Source organism: Lepidothrix coronata, unplaced genomic scaffold, assembly GCF_001604755.1.
Source record: "Lepidothrix coronata isolate B3197 unplaced genomic scaffold, Lepidothrix_coronata-1.0 Scaffold5, whole genome shotgun sequence".
Classification (NCBI taxonomy): domain Eukaryota; kingdom Metazoa; phylum Chordata; class Aves; order Passeriformes; family Pipridae; genus Lepidothrix; species Lepidothrix coronata.
The window spans coordinates 646,727-662,616 of NW_016690185.1; the positions used below are offsets into that span (position 1 = coordinate 646,727).

General features: G+C 41.7%; 1 protein-coding gene across 3 annotated transcripts in view; it reads left to right on the forward strand.

Annotated features, from left to right (window-relative positions):
- The first annotated feature begins 324 nt into the window (after positions 1-324).
- The window catches only part of SOBP (sine oculis binding protein homolog), a 116,453-nt gene continuing 100,887 nt past the window's right edge, over positions 325-15,890 (forward strand). For 2 of the 3 annotated variants that reach the window (XM_017829084.1, XM_017829105.1), the window contains exons 1-3: positions 325-492; positions 9,707-9,845; positions 11,661-11,846. In XM_017829084.1, the coding sequence (XP_017684573.1) occupies positions 397-492; positions 9,707-9,845; positions 11,661-11,846 (421 nt within the window). In that variant the 5' untranslated portion in view covers positions 325-396. Of the gene's footprint in view, positions 493-601; positions 1,479-9,706; positions 9,846-11,660; positions 11,847-15,890 lie in introns of all 3 variants that reach the window. The other variant, XM_017829094.1, reaches the window with a different exon arrangement.

The following is a 15,890-nucleotide window of genomic DNA, read 5'->3' on the forward strand; positions in this document are numbered from 1 at the left end:
GGCAGCGGCGGCCGATTCGGTGCCGGCAAGCCCCGCCCGCCGGCGGTCCGGGGCCGGCCTCCCCCTTCCCTCCGCCGCCCCCTCCGCGGCAGCCCGCCAGCAGCGCCACAGCAGGCGCGGGGCCGGCTCGCTCCGCGCTGCCTCCCGCCTGCCCGCCCCGCCGCTCCCATGCGGGCCGGCGGCGAGGCAGAAGATGGCTGACTCGCCGGGGCACCCGCGCCCCTGCCCGCCCGCGACCCCCGCCCGCCCGCCGCCGCCGCGCTCCCCCCGGGCCCTCCGCGGCGCCGCCTGCTACCACTGAGAGCCGCCGCCGCCGCCCCCCCGCGCCCCTCCCGGCCCCCCCAGAGCACCAGCAGCCATTTCATCTCCACCACCACCACCAAGTAGGCGCAAAAAATGGCAGAAATGGAGAAAGAAGGGAGACCTCCCGAAAATAAAAGGAGCAGGAAGCCGGCTCACCCAGTGAAGCGGGAAATCAACGAGGAGATGAAGGTAGGTGCCTGTGATGGGGACGGGAGCGGGGTTCCCCCCCGCCCCCCCCCGCCTCCGAGCATGGAGATGAAATAAGAAAGGATCTCTTGTCATTTTTTTTTTTTTGTAGGATGCACTGAATGTGTCTCAACTCCGCCTCCTGGGCTGCAAACAGAGACGAATTCACAGGCTGCAAATCCTGTTCATTGACCAGCTTTATTTATTTTTTAAAAATAACTCTCCCTCATTGGGCTTTTAAGCTCCTCGGGTGCCAGTGATGAGCCTATTTTTTTTTCTTTCTTTCTATAGCCATCCCCTCAGGTAGCTGGGAAGCCCTTAAAGTTGGGAAAGAAAGGGACCTCTTTTAAACATTGTATTTCTCTCCTTTTTCAATAGCCAGCTGCAACTATGTAATTAAATTGTCAAAGTGAAACGTTGCGGTCTGAGCCGCGCATCAGTCTCGCACTTGAGCGTGGAGACCCCTTTTCTCTCCTTCTCCCTCTCGCCTCCTTCTCTGCTGTACCGCTTCACTCCGCGGTTCATGGCAGCGCAGAGGTGTCGCTGGAAGGTGCCTTGTCCGAGGGCTGTTTTTGATGGAAGTGTATTTACCATGAGGAGGGCCGTCCTGCCCGATGGGAACGGGTGCTAATCCAGCTGTGCTCTGGCGGCCGCTCCAGATGTTGGGATGGCTGCGATCACACAAAAACGTTATTCTGGGACTTTTTATCATTAGGTCGCTGCTCTAGGCTTGACCAGTCTATTTTTTGCGCCTGTTTTCCTCGTCTGTTCCATGTCTGTTTGTTTTACCTCTCTAATTCCCCAAAGTTGGTAACGATGTATTGCGAGACTTCAGCTGAACTTGTTGTTGTTAAATACGCAGATAAAGTGACTAAAACAGCATAGTCTGGCTACAAGATAAAGCTGCTGAGATTTAATTTGAATATGTCATTTATTAAAAGGCTGATTGTAAGTGGAAGACTGCCTGGAAAATGTCACACGTTCTCATAGTATGTACACTATATAGCCGGGTGTATAAATATGCATGATGCCTAGTGAAAATGTCTTTGCTTTCTGGAACATTGATCTCCCCACATAAAATTAAACTGGAATGCACAGTCCCCTCTTCTCTCCCCTCTTTTGCACACCACTAATTTCAGTTAGGTGCCCTTTCCTGCCTAAGACAGGCGTTCTTGCTCCTGCTGCCTGAGTAATGAACGTGTACACGGTTCTGTGTGTACATCAGCTGGAAATGTGGACAAGAGTAGTATTGGGGAAATGAACAAAATAATGTGTCGATGCATCTCTTTGGAAACAAACTGTAGTAGTTTCAAGTCCAGAGGAGTGGTATTATTCTTTGTGAGATATGTGACACATCCTATTTTCAGAGAGGGCTCTGTGCAGGCACCGGAGAGTCATTGCTCGTTGTAATCCCACATAATTTTGAGGACTGCAGAGGTCTGTAGTACAGGACATTGGCCCCTCAGAGCATCGCCTAATGTGATCTATATGGATTGCAGCTTTTAAGTTTCATAGGTTCTAGAATTACAAATTAGCTAATTTTAATCAAAACATGTGAAATGTTATCCTGGCTGGATATAAAGGCTGACTGTGCTGGATCCTCTGGGTTTGTTTTGTTTACTTTGGCTGCAGGCACACTCAGCGGTTTGGGAGATAGTTGTTCTTCTACAGTATAGCAGATGTTTGTCTGAAAGGGTGAGGAAGAAACAAAAACAACATTGTGTGAAGGAGAAAAATTACATAATTTTAAACTAATGCTTTGGTATTAAGCACTGGCATTAACCTTTGAGTAGAGAGTTTCTCTTTTTTTAATCATGCGTGGCTCCTTAAGGTTGGGAACCTCAAGATTTCAGATGACTTCAAAACTAAAGGCGGGTAGAAATGGCGTTTTGAACACATGTAATTTCTGGTTGAGAGTGAGACAGCTGATGGCAGACCCTTTCATAGCCTACCTTTCAATGTAAACTATGCTATATATGCTATGCATTTTTAGTAGGACAGTTGGCTGCTATCACCTAAGAAGGGGAAAGGGTGGGGGAGAAAAAAAAAGTGGTTTGACTTTTTGACTGGTTGAGAAAGTTTAAATCCTGTGGTGATCATTTACCCTTTCTCTTTACCAATGAATTAAGATGTCTAGTTGTTCTTCATAAACCCAAGGAATACAATAATGTAACAAATTGCTTACAGTGTGCAAAATGTTTGCAGTGAAATGACAGAGGGAGCACAATGTGCCCTTGTGTAGGTTCGTATCTGTAATGTTCAAACAGGCGACTGTTTCCCTTCATCTGAACTGCTTTCATCTGGACCAGTGTAAAATAAGCTCTGGTAAGTAATCACGGCAGAGCAGAAAGAAAGGAATGTATACAGCAGTAGACAGCCTAAGCTGTAAAAACTGTAACCCGAGTATCAGCAGCAGATCAGATATCAAGGCTTTAAGGTAGGGGAAATGAAAGAGATGAAGGGGAGGAAAAGACGAGAGAGGGAATGGAAAAGTCAGCTTGGAAAGTGAAGGAGAAGTAGGAGGGCCCCCTCAGGGAAATTTGGCTCAGGGATTAGGGAATTTTATCATGGTGTACAGTGACCTACTCAGGTTTCAGCCCACATTGGATCGAATTGCCTCCCTTAGCTAGCAGAAAGAAAAAAGACTGGTGTATATGTGATTCCCCCCCCTCGGATAATAAAAAGGCCGTTGGTACAAATGTCTATTTTAAGTACAGCAAATGCAAGGCACTATGAATGAGCAATAAAATTACCTCATCACAGAGACTTCCTTCGAGATTTGCTGTTTGATACAGTCAGATATTTGCTCTAGAAGGATCACAACACCCAACTGCTTGGTTTGGTGTTTTCCAACAGTAGTGTCATAGCTCAGTTTTAACATGACTGTATAGATATTCAGGTTGCTCGCTCTTTCCTTATGCCAGATATTGAGTTACATTTTTGTTATCGCTAACCTAACGTACATGATGGTTATAACAAATTTTAATTTGATACAATGTTGTGTGCAAAAAGTACATGACTCTGCACAGTTTTCTGATATTACGTTTCAATGAAAAATATATTCAGGAGGAAGTGTTTTGTTTCCTTTCGCTGTGACCTTTACAGCCACTCTTTCTTTTTTTCTAGTTATTTTTTCTTTTGTCCCCCTTCCCATTTTTTTCTTCCAGACGTAGCATTCACTTCGCGCTTTGGAGGAAGAGCAGATAATTATTCTGAAATTCAGTTCAGTGCCATTTCTCACTTGCTGGTGGATAACAGCACACCTAATAGATCCAAAGCTGTCATCATCAGGGAACCCAGTACTATTTTAAGACGAAAATATTTTTTACAGTTTAATTGATGAAAGCACTTGTCGAGGCACAATGATGGCTCGACAGTGATGCCCCATGTATCCCTCCTCAGCTTGTTTCCATTTGCCATCCTGCTGCCAGGAAGCTTAGGAGGAACAGCTAGGTGCTCTGAAATGTTGTGAAGTGAGGTTACATCCAGTACTGGATTGCACTGGAAGTTCTCCCGCACAGATGAGACAATGTATCCGTGTGTCTCTAACAGTTGAAAGGCAAGCAATTAATTTGCACTGTAATTTCACAGGGCTGCTTCATGTGCCCAAGGAGTTTACCATCTATGAATATTCTCAATAACTAATTTGTATCTAAAATTGGGCTTCGTTCCTGATGCCTAAAGCTTAGGACAGCCCCATCTGTTATCATCTAATAGTAAACTCATCAGAATATCTTTCAGTTTAGTGTTTTAATATTCCCCGTTTGGCATTTGAAAGTACTACTGTCAGAAGGAGGAAAGCGGTGAAGCAGGCATAGCAGCCTTGCGCCTGGAGCGAGCCAGTTCGCTCAGAGCGCTCAGTAGGTTCCAAGGAAACTCCTCCCTTCTCTCCTGAAAAGCAAAAAATGTATTTGGGAAAGTGAAAAAGCAGGCAGGCTTTATCAATTGCATTATTTCAGGTGGAGGATTTTTCTGTGGAGTCTCTGTGGAAGGGGTTTTTAGGGATGGCTGCAAAGGGAGTTGCATTGTCTGCACAGGGAGCATCATCTGCCAGTGTGTTGCAGAAATGGCACTTCCCTGAACAAAGTGGGTGAAACAGAACCAAACATGCACATGGGAGAAAAAAGAAAAGTAAAGCATCAATGAATTTTGCTTTCTGATAGCATAAAGGCCCAACCGTTGAGTTCAGTGTGGTGACAACATAAATAAGCAAAGAATGTGAGGGCTGGAAAAAAAAAAGTTTTTCTTGTGACTATAGAACCATTTTTATTTCCTTGATGCAGTGAAAGTGAAAAGTGAATTTGTGAGGCTCTGTGCTGAGTGGGTTATGCAGGCAAGGAAATGGAATGGAGCCACTGTGCTTCCTCCCAGATCTGAAATAAACATTCAGCAGTAAAACCTAGAAGAAAATGAGTCTGACAGACTCATTCTCCCCTGTGTTTCCTGCCTCCGTGTTTGCCAGGCCTCGTTCGGTGAAGCCAGGCCTTGCCCCCTGTGAATAAGGTTCATAGAGAAGGAAAGACAAGAGATCTAAGATGGAAAGAAGCATGGCTTAGTTTCAGAATGTATTAATTAGCAAAGATTTGGGAAAATGATGCATCGTAATGTAAAAAATCAAACTGTAGGTGTACTGTTACGATGAAATGAATCCTAAAGTGGGAAGAAATGTGATTATATTTTTACTGCCTAGCATATAAGTCAGTCTCACATAGGAAAGAAACCACAGTCTGGCAAGTCAACACACTCTTCTTCATCTTTCATGTGAATAGGAAGCAAATTCAAGTAGAAATACCAACAAGCGTAATAGTTATCCTGGCTCTTCCAGGAGGGACCATATTTCTGTGTAGTACAAGAATAGAGAAATCATACAGTTAAAACATGCAAATCACACATTGCCCTGCAGGGGTGATAAGTGGTTTGGGATTTAGCAGGGGGCAAAACCCAAATTGCTATCCATTGGGAAGGAAGGACTTTGGCAATGGTGTGTGACTGGGGCCACCAGAGCATTTTTGGGCCAGTTTCTTTGGCAGGGATGAGCTGGTTGGGATGGCTGCAGCCATAGTGAATGCTCTGGCGGTTTGGCAGCTGTGATGGTGCGCTGTCAGCTAGAGGAGAGCAGGAGGTTTGGCTCTGGCAGGGTGATAACCAACTGCCTAGGTGTGCTGGCAGCTGAAGAGGTGGTTGGTTCTTCCACTGTGGTCTTAGAAGGTTGTCTGCTTGGTGCATGCAGAAAAGAACTGAGCTTGGCATGGCAGAGTGAGCACAGAAGGATGTGAGATAGGATTTTTGTGGTTGTCTTCTCAGCTCTGTCACTGACCCACACTGTGAGTGGCACCAGAGTTTGGTCTCTTGGTTTCCCCTCAGGGGACTGAGCATTGCCTCCCTGTCAGGGTGAAGTTAGGTTCCAGTGCTGTACATTTGCAATGAACTCTGCAAGCCCTGCAGGGCCACTGCTGCTGGGAGGCTCCCTTTGGGCTCGGTGGAATTTGCTCTGGACTTAAGGGTCCCAGCTTAGCAGTGTGATTGCTGACTTGGGATTTTATTGATGATGAGCAAGGTTTTCCCTGGTGTGCTGGTCTTCCACATCATCCCAGCCCTCTGCAATGACTGCAGTGTTGAGGTGGCGGCCTCCATCCTACAGACACTCTGCATCATTTTGGGGAATGAGTCTGAAAGTAAACATGGACTAGCTCAGTGCCTCCGCTGTCCTGTTCCTGCAGAAGCCTTTGAATTGCAGCTCCTTACACATTGTCCATCTGATCACCCACACTCGCCTTCACGTCTCCTCCCTGGTCTTTGACAGGTCCATTATTTCTCAGTTCCACTGGCTCCTGCATAGCTTGCTTCATCACTGCTGCTTCTACTTTTCTGCTCCAACCTCGGGTCCCACATTATTGCTTTTCTCAAGCCTTGCTGTTACAGTCATCACCCTTCCTTTCACTAAGCTTTTGAAGGTTGTACATCTTTCAGTGAGATTTTTCTCTGTGTGTACAGATTGTGTATTAATTTGCTTTCTTCCTTTCCGTAGCTTCATCAAGAACTTTTTTGTCTCTTTTTTTTTTTCTTTTACTGTTCCCCCCCGTATTCACACAGAGAAAAATTATCTCATCTCGTCTCATCATTTGTGTTTTGATTATGGCCACCACACTGGTCTTTACAAATCCCATCTTGTTACCTTATCTTGAATCCATGTAGGTTGTGTCTATCATTGAAATCAAAGAAGTGAAAATACATGGAAACCCTGAATTAATAGTGGTCAGCTTCAGGGCAGTGGCTTCAGCAAGGACGTGACCTGTGTGACCATGTTCTCAATTGTCAGGATGTTAGACATCACTGTAAATCGGTATTGTAGTCAGGAGTCTGAGGGAAGGTGATGTTGTTCTTTGGATGCCCATCTATGCAAGAGAGTTAAAAACACATTTCTCAGGTTTGACTGTCAGCTTGCTGTGGATGGGGTCATGCTTTTGGTTTGCTGTGTATGAAGTGTGGTGTAATGAAGCTCTGGCAGTTAGCTATTGAGAGAATTGTATTAAGGGTGTTCTGCATCACTGTAATAGGTAGGATGAATTATGAGGGAGAATGGCTTAATTTATTTTTTTTTTTCAACCACACCACTCTTGTTGAGAAAGCATGGTGTTAAAATGGTGTTTATTTTTGTAACTGCTAATATGCAGCTCATTGTATTCTCACTGAAGTTAGTAGGAAAGACCACAGTGATTTACTTTTTTATGAGAGAGTCAAGTCTCTATGATGGGTAATTTCAAAGTCCAATGTATTTCTTGTCATTGTGAATGTTCATTTTCTTGTATTGCTTATAAATTGAACTTTGTGCTGTTACAAACCCAACTATCACTTTGGTTACTTTCGGAAGAGACATACACATGTATGAATTTTCAAGAAAAAATAAACAAATATATACAACCTTGCTTACATATTCCTTGACAAGTAATTAGAAATTACTCATTGCCTGAGTTGATCAACAGTGCAGATAAAACACAAAGCACCCCCAGGAGGCAAATTTAGAGCTACTCGATTAATTTGGTTGCATGGGATTTAAGTCCATAAGACTTTGTTAATTGGTCTCTACCTTGCTAGATTAGTCTCTAGGGCTGTGTCTCCATAGTTGAAATTCAGCAAAGCAAGGGAAGCTGGCAGATCTTTCCTTTAAGCTTCCATAGACCCTTTCAGGATGTTCTGGGTGAGCTGCAGTGGTGAGATTTCACTCCACAGTTCCAGGTCATTTTGTTATTGGGTTCCCATGGGTTAGAAACAGTGTTAGTGCATTGGTACTCTTCAGCACCAGGAGAGTTTTCTAAAAAGCTAAGAAAAAACAAAAAAAAACTTCTAGAAAAATTTCCCATTTTCGCTAGTTCTTAAAACACAACATTGCATCATTCAAATGAGAGTTTAAATATATATTTTAGAAATAGGTAGGTGTTAGCCACATTACACTGCATTGTACTCATTAAAAACTGTAGTAGTGACATAGGTCAGATGTAGTGGGCTGTTGTACTTATAATGTACTGAGTCTGAAAGTAGAATTGGAATGATGCAATGTTTTCCAGCAATTCAGGGCTGTACAGGAGAGCCGCAGAACTGTGACTTCCATCAGGTGGTCAAGTGAAAATGAAAAGGGGAAAAACCGAAAGGAAATTGATGCTTCAGGGATCTGCTGTGGGGTTTTGTTTTGGGTTTTCTTTTCCTAAAATATGTTTGTAGCACAATTACACAGATGATACTCTTGGAAGAGTACAAATTGCTTGTGTTTATTGCTTATAGGTGCCTTACAGCACTCGTTGAGTGATAGGAACACCTATGTAATCTGGTGTGATGAATGAGCCAGGAGCGGTGCAGTGCTGAGGTTCTGGAGCACAGTGCCTGCTGTAGCTTGGAATTTGAAAGCAATTATCATTTCATTAATTTTATTTATTTGTTTAAATGACTGGAGAATTGCTGTGTTCTATCATTGGACTTGCTCCCACTCAAAAATTAAGCTAGAGCAGTTACTAGACAAAATCTAGCAACCTGTGAATTTGACATGTACCATTTATTTTGAATCGGCATCATATTCTCCTTATTCTTTTGCTGGTAGCCAGAGTCTTGGGAGGCAGTGCTTATCAGAAGCATTATTTTAGATGTCAAGACCTTGCAGGAATATGAAGTTTGGAATTTGTTTTAAAAGAGTGTTGATAAAAAAAAAAAAAGCAGAGACCAAATATAAAGGCTTTGTATGTGGCTTTTTCATTTCAATTTATAGTTGTCATACTACTTTAAGCTGATCTTTGCCATCACAATAATTCATTAGCTGGTTTCCTTTGGTAATTTTCTAAATCCATAAGCTGTAGAGCTCCGTGGCACTATTTGGTCTCAGAAAGCTTTGTTGCCTGGCTGCAGATTTCTTAACTTACTCCACTAAATCTCCTGGCCCAGTAATGAGTGTTTTCTGCAGAAATATTTTTGCCATATGACCTAGAGGACATATTTTTAATAGAAATTGAGGGTTATAACAGTCATGCTCCATGCTTTGCATTTCCGTACAGACATAAAATGTAACTGCACAGCCACTTGGAAATCAGTTTAAAAATAAATATGGCAAAATTGAGAGAGGTTTTCTTAAACAAATATAAGAGATGTTTGTATGAAACATTTTGGTAAAATGCTTTCACAGTGAAGAGTTTTTAAGTGGTTTGACTATGTGAAGGCTTATAACTGAGGAAAAACTTCTTTGCTGCGATTTTATTTGATTTGGTTCATGGGCACCTTAAGGAACTGTAATTGTGTCAGTGACCTGCTCCAGCTGAAAAGACTGTAACACAGTAAGATTGATTAACTGTTGGTTGAAAAAAAATTCAGGTTTTCTGTTATTCTCTTGCTGCATTCTTAAATATTTTATGGGAACAGAGACAAGTTGTGTGATGAATGTATGTTAAAATATTTCTGACATTGAATGTCAGAGCAAAAGTCATAAATAACTTCCCTTTTAATTTTCTTTAAATTACAGACGTATGAGTCTTTGTCATAATTACATGTGCCAGTTGGAGATTTAAATGCATTTCACTTTATGCACTTGACTTATGAAATGAACATTAGTCTTTGAGGAGGTGGGCCAAACCTGACATTCCTCATGTAGCACAGATACAGTTCAATTTATGCAGTCCTCCCTTCCTTCCAAATGGTTATTGATTACATAAATAAGTAGGTAATTTTTCTCTTTCAGAACTTTGCAGAAAACACTATGAATGAGCTCCTTGGCTGGTATGGTTATGATAAGGTTGAATTAAAAGATGGAGAAGATATTGAATTCAGGAACTACTCGGCAGACGGGGAAAGCCGCCAGCACATTTCTGTTCTCAAAGGTAATGAGACTTCATGTTTCTGTGTTCATGTGAAGAAGAATTAATAGCTCAACTGTCTGAATTGGTGTGGATTGGGAAGCATGTTCTGCTACTTGTGCCTTGGTTGCTTTGCATAAAAATATCCGAGAGTATCTTGTGGTATAGGGAAGCCAGTAAGGTATGAGGAAAATCACTTAACAGAATTGCTGTTGGTAGGCACTTACTGATATATCTTCACAAATAATGCCTTTTGTGAGTCAGTTGAAAGTCATTTGTCTGTGGTACCAATAAACTGCTCATGAAAAGAGGGAGCCCTTTCTTAGCAGAGTGGCTTTAAGGAACCCTTTAGCTTTCCATACTAAGGCTGCTTTTAAACCTCTTTAAGTGTTGAAAGATTTTAAACTGGAATATTCCCAACACGTGTAGGAATGAGTGTGAACATTCACAAAAGGCTTCTTATCCACCTTTGTAACATACTGTCTTCTGCAAGTGTAGTAGAAATTTTCCGGGGATGGAATTTGTTTGGGACAGTGCTGAATCTTTGTGATTCAAAATGTAAAGGATGAGATCCTGTCTGTTTGTTCCGTCATTCAGTTTTTGCCTTCTGACTCCTCAGTCCCATGGGATGGGTAGGGACTTGTCATCAGAGTGAAGAGAAGAGTAGAAAAGTACTGCATCTTGACTTACCGAACAGGAGTTCCACAAAGGTGAGGTAAAGAGAGGAAATTGCAGCAGCTCTTATGCTCTTGGAGTGCCACTTTTCACTGTGTTCATGGACAGCAGTGTTTTGGGTTTTCTTTCTGATAGCCAGGAGCAGCGCTGTATTCAGTGAGTGTTGTGGTGAGTACTGATACCAGAGAGACCAGTACTGAAGGAGAGATGACTAGAAAACAGGTGAAAAAATTAGAGGTAACGGGGAAACAACCTAATTGTGTTAAAATTGAATGTCTGCGGCTTGTTAGTTCTATAGCAACATTGGTGATCAGTAATTATTTTTCATTTAAAATACAGTGGCGTTAAGCTGCCTTTGAAGAAACTTGTGCCTGTGTAGCAATGCACTTTATTTATGTTTTAATAAATAGATGTTTTGTTGAGTGACTTGTGGCTCCAGTCTATGCTTGATGAAATTTGTGACATACTTTTTTTGTGGGCACATGATACAAATCCTATGTTTTATGTACCACAGATGTCGAATGTCTGTGCAGGTAGAAATTTTTGGTGTGTGCAATCTATGAAAGGGAAAAAAGTACATTTCTTGTTCTGAGAGATAGGAAGAGAGGGAGTATTGAGAATTAAGTCCTGCCCCATAGCTGAAGTGTATGAGAGAAATTCCTACCAATAAGAATCTTGAGGTGATTTTTGGGATTAAAGAATTAGATTAATAACTGGCATTATTTCATGCACACTTTGCTGTGATTTCAATATTTTGTTCATTTCTTTAAATCCTTTTCATTATTACTACTCAGAATTCTTTTCTTCTTCGGTTTATGCTTCTTGCATTGGTGAAGTCACAGTACACTGGGTGTGATCACCGTGCAAACAGTAGAAATAAAGTACAGGAATAGGATGCCATTGATGAAACAAGGCATACAAAATAATCCTACCTTTTACCTTTTGCAAAAAGAAAGCGTGAATTTGATTTAAAAAAAAAAAAAGGAGCATTTCTGAAGAATACTGGAAAGTATAAATCTCTATAAAAGGGAAAATGTCTGGGGTTTTTTGTGCACTCTTCTTGTGTTAGGGTAAGTAATTTAATGAAGAGATTGGTGAAACTATATAACGCCATTTAAGAAATATATGTGTCATACTGTACAATGTGTTCTTTGTGTTTTACAGAAAATTCTTTGCCAAAACCAAAATTACCTGAGGACAGTGTTATTTCACCGTACAATATAAACCCAAGCTACCCAGGGCTTGCAACAGGAAATGGACTATCGGACTCACCAGCAGGGTCGAAGGATCATGGGAATGTACCTATTATTGTCCCATTAATTCCACCACCTTTCATAAAGCCACCAGCAGGTAAATCCTAATGAACATTTTTTAAAAATAGTTGCTGTCATTGACAATGTCCTGAGACTGCTAGATCATGATGTCTTAGCAAGAGGGCTGATTTCGAAATGATTGAAATCCGGTCACAGGGAGCTTTAAAATGGAGTGGAAGAGTGGCTTTAGTATTCTTGGAAAACTTCTGCAAATGCAGTGACAACAAACTTGCACTGCTTGTGACATTTCTCATGCTGTATTATACTCTCAGCACTTCAGTAGAATCTGCTTTTAGAAAAAAAAAAAGATTTTGTTCTGGTGAATAAAGCCTTTAAATAAATTAAATAAATAAATAAATTAAATAAACCTATTAAATTGAAAATAGGTTTCATGAAGGAAACAGTGAGAGAGACAAAGCCATCAAATCAGTATCATGTCTGTATATCAGGTTAACAAGCTCATACTGGGAAAACTGTCTCTTGATTTCCATTGAAATCCCTGACCATTGTCTCTTGAGGGTTTAATAAGATCTTCACTCTACCCAGGAGACTGTGCTGAGATGTTTTACCTTTTCATTAGATTTTTATCAGGAGTGATTTTATAATATGCCATTCCTCAGAGTTTGCATGAAAAATTATTTATTCCACTCCGCATGCTGCTTACTGTAATCTGTGAAAGGAACTCTTGCTGCTACACCAAGGTGATTAATTGTTGTGTTATTGTTTACTGCTCCAGACAGTGTGATAATTGGTGAATCTAGATAGGAATAGGCTCAGTCCTGCTTCCATGGATGTCCCTGGATGTTGTTCTCGTTGCTCTTGAGTGATCAGGGTGACATGCAGCACCTACCCTAGAACAGTAGCTCTCTACGCACACAGGGAGGCACTTTGGCTAAAGAAGCCCCCACCAGGTGCAAGGGTGCCTCTGTACAGGCAGAACAGCTTGTAGGATTAGGTCCCGGCTGTTAGATGGTCACCTCTGCCCTTTGTAGCTTTTTCAAAAGGTAACTGTAAAATACCGATCAGTCCCAGAATGTGTTTGCCTGTTGTCAGTCATGTACAGTTGCCCCCCCTAAATTATTGTTATGCCCTTGAGTTTTTTCTCTATAGAAGTATACTAATATGCTATGAATAATTTTAAAATGTTACTCAATACTCATTCCCTGCCAAAAACTTTCAATCTATTTTATATGGTATTTGCTAATTACCAAAGCTATTTGGGCCCATTCCTGCAGCCTTTACACAGCTAAAGATCTCGGGCCATATGGGCTGGACCCTCAGCCGTTGTTGATTTGGCCCTAAAGCTTTAATCAAGGGCTTGTGCCATCCCAAGCTATTTTCCCCTCCAATGTGAGTCACAAATGAATCCAGAATGCTGAATTTGTGGTATGCGAACACGAGGCTATAGCATGCATTGTGCAAAGTGCCACAGTTGCTGGATTTTTATGACATCAAATAAGCAGGAGGAGATAGAACTATGAAGTAGAGAAACAAATTACTGCAACAATAGTTAAATGGACACAGGCTAATCTTGGCCAAGTCAACTGCCTTCTGTTCTTTGTCCATCCACCTATGGCATATGATCCTGTGTTTGAATGTACCACTAAGGGTAACGTGCAGAGAAGGCTTTTCATAAGTATTTTTCAACTTTACTTTTTAAAATCCATTAATTAATAATGATTGTTGTTTTACCTACATAGGGGATATAAATGCATAATCTCTGCCTCCTCTGACTTTATCCCATGATCAGTAATGAGCACTAGATTACCATGACTTCTGAGCAGATGAACATATTTATCTCACTTTTGTTTTAGAGAGCAAAGCTTGGGAGGACTGGAGGGGGAGGAGAACCACAGCCTTTGTGGGATTTGCAATAAGTGTGGCCAGTAATTGTTTTGTTTTATCTTAGGGCGTAGGTACCCTACTCATGATCACCCCAAAGAACCTGGCAAGAAACGACTGGTGAATACAAGTAGAAAAGGGAGTACAAAGGAGAGCCAATGTGCAAGGCAGTGGTCTTGGCACTGCACTTTGACACTGTTCTGTGGGCACTACATCAAAGCAGAAAACTTCAGAGTGGTACAAAGCCAGACAAGACTAACTCTGGGGATGTTTTCTTGGAGTCCCTCGCAAACACAAGGGGATGACTTTGGAAACAGCACAAAGGTGCTTCTTTGAGTTGAGCATGCAAATGATTACTCACATCATTAATTTTCAACATGGGGGACAGACAGACTATGACTGACCTGTGCCAGGAACAGAAGCAGCTTACATTTGTTTGAGTTAATAGATGAAGTAAGACGACAGGAGGGAGAGGCAGAAAGAGGCCAAGAAAAAGGTTCGAGGTTGAAACACTGGGCAGGAAAAGGGACATTTACAGTGTGTTTTGAGTAGACACGCATAGGACAAGGTTACATTATGGGCCAGAGAGAAAACCAGGTAGTAATGCACTGTAGTGACTGATATGCTAAGAATTGGGATGCGTCCAGACTTTGTGAATGGATGAGGAAAGCTTTTAGATATTGTACAGGAGAAAAATCTACAAGACTTAAATATAGCTCGAAACAGAGTGCCCATAGGTAAAAATGATACCTAAATCATGAACCTGAAAGACAGGAAAGATGGTGCAGTCCAACCTTATTGAGCAAATAATATGGAGTGAGCACTCAGGGAGAAATTATTAAGACTTTAATTCTTGCTGTATTGATCTTGAACAGAAGGGTCAGCATGAGTAAAAAGGTGTCAGACAGGCTGAGGTATTCATTTGGACAGGAGTGTAATGGTCTGAAGAGGATAAGCAGATCCAAGAAACAGTCACAATGAATTATTAGTTGAATAATTTTTGCTGATAAGATTCTATTCAGATAAGAGGGAGAAGAGAAAGAGCAGAGCATGGGCGATGCTCACAGAAGCCTGAAGGGAGAAATGGGAAGGATACTTGGCAATGTGCACTGATGTAGCAATTGTAGAGGTAGAAGACACTGGGGAAGACAGTCAGGAAGCCAAGGGAAACAGGATTTCCAGGGAAGCAAATATGACTCTTGATATCAGAAACAGCTACCAGCTTGAGCAAGAGGGGGAAGTAGTGCTGATCCTGAACTGTGTCTAGGAAGCTGTCATTGAAGATTTCAGCAGATTAGGTTTTCCTTGAGTGTGCTGAAAAACTCTGAACTGTGTCCTATCTGCATTCATATTTTGTACAACCAGGCTAAAACCTTGAACATTTAACAAAATTACCTTTTTTCCTTACGCCTTTGCACTAAGGTGTTTTGAAAACCAAATAATTTTGACCGATCTGACTAAAATTTATCTCCAAGCTGTTCAGATTTCTCTTTTAGTCAAATGAAATGTTAGGTACAAATTGGCTTATATGATCCTGGAAAACATTAGGGGTCTACCTAACCAAATAGGTAGATCCAATAAAGACACTCTCTCTTTGCTGTACCTCAAAATTACACCCAAAAAAGGCTGAGTTAAATGCATGGGCCCTGTGTGGTGAACTGATTGTCTACAGACTCATTATGGCACGTCAGTGGAGAATGCTAAATCCAGTCATGGGAAGCCTCCACCAGAGGGATGCAAATTACTCTCATGTGGAGGCTGTTTGCAAGACCATTGCACTGATTTGTACCACCAGGCAGGTAGACCACACTCAGTCTCAAAACAAATGTGACTTTATAAGTCAATGTCAGCCATCCAAACTGCATCTGGAAGCAAAAAAGAAGTCAGTGCAGCCTCCAGAGAGCTGGTGTAAGAGTCTCCTTGTGGCCAATAACCGTCTGTCTTGCCCAGCATGCTGGTCACTACGTTTAGAATTGGCAGGAGATTCTGCGTGATCTTCAGGGTTAGTCTTGTTGCAACAAATTGATCCCAAGTTTATTTCTACTTAGTGTTAGAAGATTCTTATTTTCTCCACAGCAACGTAAAGAAGGTGGGTGGGGTTTTTTTGTTGGTTGTTTTTTTTCCAATTTAAAAATTATATAGAAATAGCAAGGAACAGAAGTGCAATAGCCAGGAATGATCTAGAACTAAAAATTCTACCACAGTTGTGCAGAGTAGTTGGCCTTAGTATGTTTCGTGC